This window comes from Ailuropoda melanoleuca, unplaced genomic scaffold (genome assembly GCF_002007445.2).
Source record: "Ailuropoda melanoleuca isolate Jingjing unplaced genomic scaffold, ASM200744v2 unplaced-scaffold73395, whole genome shotgun sequence".
Classification (NCBI taxonomy): Eukaryota; Metazoa; Chordata; class Mammalia; order Carnivora; family Ursidae; genus Ailuropoda; species Ailuropoda melanoleuca.
Genome location: NW_023248720.1, coordinates 1 through 5,120, shown reverse-complemented (window position 1 = coordinate 5,120; position 5,120 = coordinate 1). Strand labels below are relative to the sequence as shown.

The following is a 5,120-nucleotide window of genomic DNA, read 5'->3' as shown; positions in this document are numbered from 1 at the left end:
TTACATCGGAAGCCGGGGATGTACTGTATGGTGACTAACATAATATAATAAAAAATCATTATAAAAAAAAAGAAATTAAAAGCAATAAATGCAAACTTTTTGTGACTCTATGGCTGTCACAGAGCATATTAAAGACTTAATTAATATACTTCTGTTTTTTCAGTTACCATTACTCAGAAGTCCAGGGATGAACATTAAAGTATAGGGTTCAGTTCTTATTTAATCCTTATAATAATTCTGTGAAGTGGGTGCTGTTAAACATTTTATATATGAGGGAACAGGGTTTTAGAGCTTAAGTAACTTGCCCAGGATCACATAGCTAAGAGTATAAGCTGGAATTTGAATTGGTTGTAACTGAAGGTATCTTAAGCAGATTTAACACCTTATCCTTAGACTTGAATTTTCTTGAGATGATTGGTAAACCACATTTTTCAGTGAGTTAGAAGAATAGAGAGTAAAATTATGAGTGGTTATGAATAAAGAACCTTTATGTGCTCATAACAAATTCTACTTTTTCTTTAGCTAGGTGGAAAATTTACAGCCAGAAATAAAAAACATTGCAAGGCATCTTAACCAAGAAGTTGCAGTTCTTGCAAATCAGTTGAGGTGGTCCAAAAGAGTTGCCAGGTAAGCTAATTCTATGAGTATAGACCATATATATATATATTATGGTAATAGGAATATATACTGTGTAAGTGATTATATTAATTATAATTATATTAATTATAGGTTTGGGTGTTCTGTAGCTTTAGCAGCAAAGTAGTCCTTTCACTCCTTAATATTTTAATAAGTTTGTGTGGTATGAATTTTGTATAGTGAAAGTAAGAAATGGAGGAACAGAGCAACTTCCTTCTTGAGGGACTTCAGCCTCCTGAAAAAGACCTGTAATCAAATAATGACTAAATTAAGTACTATAAAAAAGGTTATGTACAAGGAATTCAGTCATAGTGGAAAGTCAGGGAAGGCTTCATGGATGAAGATACTGTGCCAGTCTTTTGGGATTTTAATCAGCAAATGATACAGATTATTTACACACTTGACCATTTTGGAAAGAAAGATACAGCAGCCCACAAGAAGGGGGAGGTAGAAAATGTGAATGCTGTCATAGAAGAAATTAGATAGCCAAGGTGCTGTCTCTCCAGTGTGGTTACCGTGTGTAGTTGTCTGCCTGGGCTCTTAGAAAGTGCTTGGAATGTTCTTGACCATGCATGCTGCAATTCTGTGCCTGTTGTCATCCACGGGGAACTTCTAAGTCCTCCTGCTTCAATGAGCCTAAGTTACTACTTAGTCAGATTATAATCCTTACTAGGCTGGGACTAAGTGTTCACCAGTTCACAGCAATGATCAAAATAAGGGCTTTGTATTATGTATATAGAATGTGTATATGGTTATCTGTATATTTTTACCTATATGTGTATAAATTTGCCAACTCTCTTCAATATGAAATTGCTTCTCTATTTAGTGTTAAAAAGATCTGACATTTAAAAAAAAATCATTATGGTAACTTAATATCTTTACTTGATAAAATAAAAAGTTGACAAACCTAACAGTTCTGAAGTTTTACTGATCAGACAAATCTAAGAATGACAATTCCAGACCAAAAGAACAAATTAGTACGCTGTTCATCTGATTTATAAATGCAGCCTAGACAAGACTGGTACCTTGTTTATGCAGCATTGGCAGGATGATTGTCCAGATACATCCTTGCATAGCTAGATGACTTTCTAGGAAGACACATCTGAGAGTTTCTTGCATTTTCAATGGAACTGGGTCTTGAAGGGTAAAGGAGAGTTGTCAGGTGGACAGCCAGGTAAGTGGACTGTCCACATAGATGACTTAATGACTTCCAGAAGCATCCTAATGTAGAAGTCTGATTTATTGGATAGCCCATGCCATGTAGGCACCAGAATATACAGGTGTCTGTGGAAGAGTAACAAGAGATAAAGTTGGAAGAGTAGGAAGAGGCTAAATTATAAAGTCTGGCATGTCTGTGTACTGTCGTAGTGCAATAATACACTATAATTCTGTTGGCTTCAAGCCCCTTGGATGTCTGCGCTGTATAAAACGTGCTACAAGAGATTTAGAGATGAATAAGACCCAATACTTGATCTTCAAGGAGACTATAGAAAGTGGGACTTAAGAACAGGAATAACGAAGAAGGTTAACAGAGAAACAGATTAAGAAAATCTTCATAAAAGAGTTGACTGAAGAATGGAAACCATTTTGATAGGTCAAGAGCATACATATTACAAAACCACATTGCTACAGAAGATATATTCAGGGATCAAGTAATTGAGCTTGGCCAGAATGGAGGGATTTGAGTTAAATGTGCTTTCACCTTTAGAATTCTGATGCAAACTGTGGTCATACCATGCCAGTAGTAAAATTTCACTTGTTAAAACCTAATTGGCCTAAGACCACCAGAGCCAAAGCTTGTTTGATAATGTCAGATTTATCAAATTGTTATGTAATTTGTGTACATTGCTAAAGAATTTTCAGTAAAAGACTTTTTGCCTTTTGTTGGGCAACCCCTTAGTATAGTCTATGATGGCTAAAAATCCCACACAGAATTTTAACTAATAACCACACATGGGTGTGTTTGTGCTATGGGTATGAAGCACTATTAATAGTCAAATGATATTTTCTCCTTTCCCTTTCTCTCTTCTTCCCTCAAACTAGGCTCACTTATCTAAAGAATATGCGGAGGCTTGTTTCAGAGCTGTATGTTCGGGATAACTGCCATCCTTTCAAAGCCACTGTATTGGTCTGGATTCAGTTTCCAATGTGGATCTTCATGTCTGTTGCTCTCCGGAATTTTAGCACAGGGGCAACACATTCAGAAGGTAGTTATTCTAGAAGTCTGTTTCTTCCCCCCAAATAAGTTCTCTAACATTGCCTTTGTACTCTAGAGAAAAAACTAAAGGCAAAAAAAAAAGTCCCTATGCTTTTCATAATTAGAATGTTTTTACCATCTTTCTTATAAGGTTATAGATTTTAGAATATTAAGTGTAAGCAAACTAGCCATGTTGAGAAAATGAATCTAGGAAGGACAACAGTAGTACAGTTGACCCTTGAACAACACAGGTTTGAGCTGGGCAGGTCCACTTATAGGTATATTTTTTATTGTCCCACACTGTAAATGTATTTTCTCTTCATTATGATTTCTTAATAACATTTTCTTTTTTTTAGCTTTATTGTAAGAATACAGTATATGATACTTAAAGCATACTATGGGTAAGGCTTCCAGACAACAATAGGGTTTCTGTAGTTCTTGGAGAGTCAAAAGTTATACACAGATTTTTTTTTTTTTTTTAAGATTTTATTTTTAAGTAATCTCACACCCAGTGTGGGGCTCGGACTCACAACCCTGAGATCAGGAGTCACCTGCTCTACCACTGAGCCAGCCATGCACCCCATACACAGATTTTCAACTGCTCAAAGGGTTGGCACCCTTAAGCCCTGAGTTGTTTAACGGTCAACTATACTTCTTCATGGAAGTCATAATAAAATTAGTGTTACTATTCCATGATTTAGTTTCCTGGCCAAGAATTTTTTCCGTTTATAAAATTATGGGACCAGAAAAGCATTCATAGTTATAAAAGTAAACATTTATTAAGAAACTATAAAATAAAGCATTTGTTTTTTACTTTTGTTGTTGTTTTTTACTTTGGCGTAAAGGCATTTGTAACTGGAAAATATCTGGTTAAAACAGACTGGAAAGAAAGTAGCCTATGGACAAGTAATTATATATGTTTGAAAAGAGTACTGCTATGTATCTTTATGTTCCTGTTTGCTGCAGAGAGCTGCATCTTTCTCAGTACAGGAAGGACTAATTTATGTTGTGGAATGAAAGTGAATGAAACAAATGCAAGTCTTTGGTGTGAAGGACACCTTATTTTAATAAGACTACTTATGTGTTGTATGTTTCCTTCTTCTATGTTTTATTTATAAAACTGTCTTAGCAGGGTTTTCTGTTCAGGAACAGTTAGCTACTGATGGAATCCTGTGGTTTCCTGACCTCACTGCACTGGATTCTACTTGGATCCTGCCTATTTCCATTGGTATCGTCAATTTATTAATAGTGGAGGTCAGTGGTTTTAGATGAGATTTGTTTGCCATTTAAATTATTGGGATCTTTGTTGCTGTTCCAACATCAAATATAAATGTGTTTAAGTTGGTAGTGATATTCTAACTCTGAGCTAGAATTGAGATTTCTTGGTTTTTGGTCATAGATCAGCTGTTGGCAAGTCTTAGACCAGTTCCTTAACCTCTCTGGGGGCCAGAATGCTCATAATTAAAATGGAAGAGCTGAATTAGAACACTTCCCAAGTCTCTTTCAGCTTTACAATTATATGAATCTAACATACACAATTTTGTGATTTGTTTTTGGTAAAGACAGTAATTAAAATGGTTAATCAGTCTGGTTGTATTCTCACTGTAGATTAGTGTTTCGTGTATTTATTTAAAATGTAAATTTGCAAGTAGGAAACATAGTATCTGATTGTCTTTTTTTTAGGTGTATATGCCCTTAGAAAGTCAGTACTTCTTATGTGATGGAGTAGAAAAACACATACATATAAAATAGGATCTGTCAACCATGTCTTACCATTATCCCATGGTGTGTTACTCAACAGTTTAGGGGAAGCAAGCCTTTAATTGTATAAAGAGCTGTTGTCGATTGAGTAGAACATAGATTCTTTGAACTGGAAGAAACCTTAGAAATGATCCTAGAACCCCATCTCAGAGACCCATCACTGGTCTCTGTTTGGGAAATTGAATACACCCCTTATTTATTTATTTATTTTTAGATTTTATTTATTTATTAGAGAGAACAAGCAGGGGGAGCAGCAGAGGGAGAGGGAGAAGCAGACTCCCCACTGAGCAGAGAGCCTAACATGGGGCTCCATCCCAGGACCCTGAGATCATGACCTGAGGCGAAGGCAGACTCTTAACCGACTGAGCCACCCAGGTGCCCCACACCTCTTATTTTTTCAAATGAGAAAAATGAAGATGATACTGTAATGTCTTGGATTAGAGTTTCTTGAGAAAAGACTCCATGTATAGTCTAAATGTGTTTCCCTAAGGTCACCTAGCACAATCGAATGTGGTTGGTACTTAGT

The 5,120-nt window shown here is 35.9% G+C and overlaps 1 protein-coding gene across 1 annotated transcript; it reads left to right on the top strand.

Annotated features, from left to right (window-relative positions):
* Positions 1 to 526: 526 nt before the first annotated feature.
* LOC117800621 (cytochrome c oxidase assembly protein COX18, mitochondrial-like) lies at positions 527 to 5,105 on the top strand (the record flags this gene model as incomplete). Its single annotated transcript, XM_034653176.1, has 3 exons — positions 527 to 627; positions 2,680 to 2,843; positions 3,966 to 5,105. Coding segments are annotated over 3 exons (405 nt in total), but the record flags the coding sequence as incomplete, so codon positions are not given.
* Between the last annotated feature and the right edge of the window lie 15 nt (positions 5,106 to 5,120).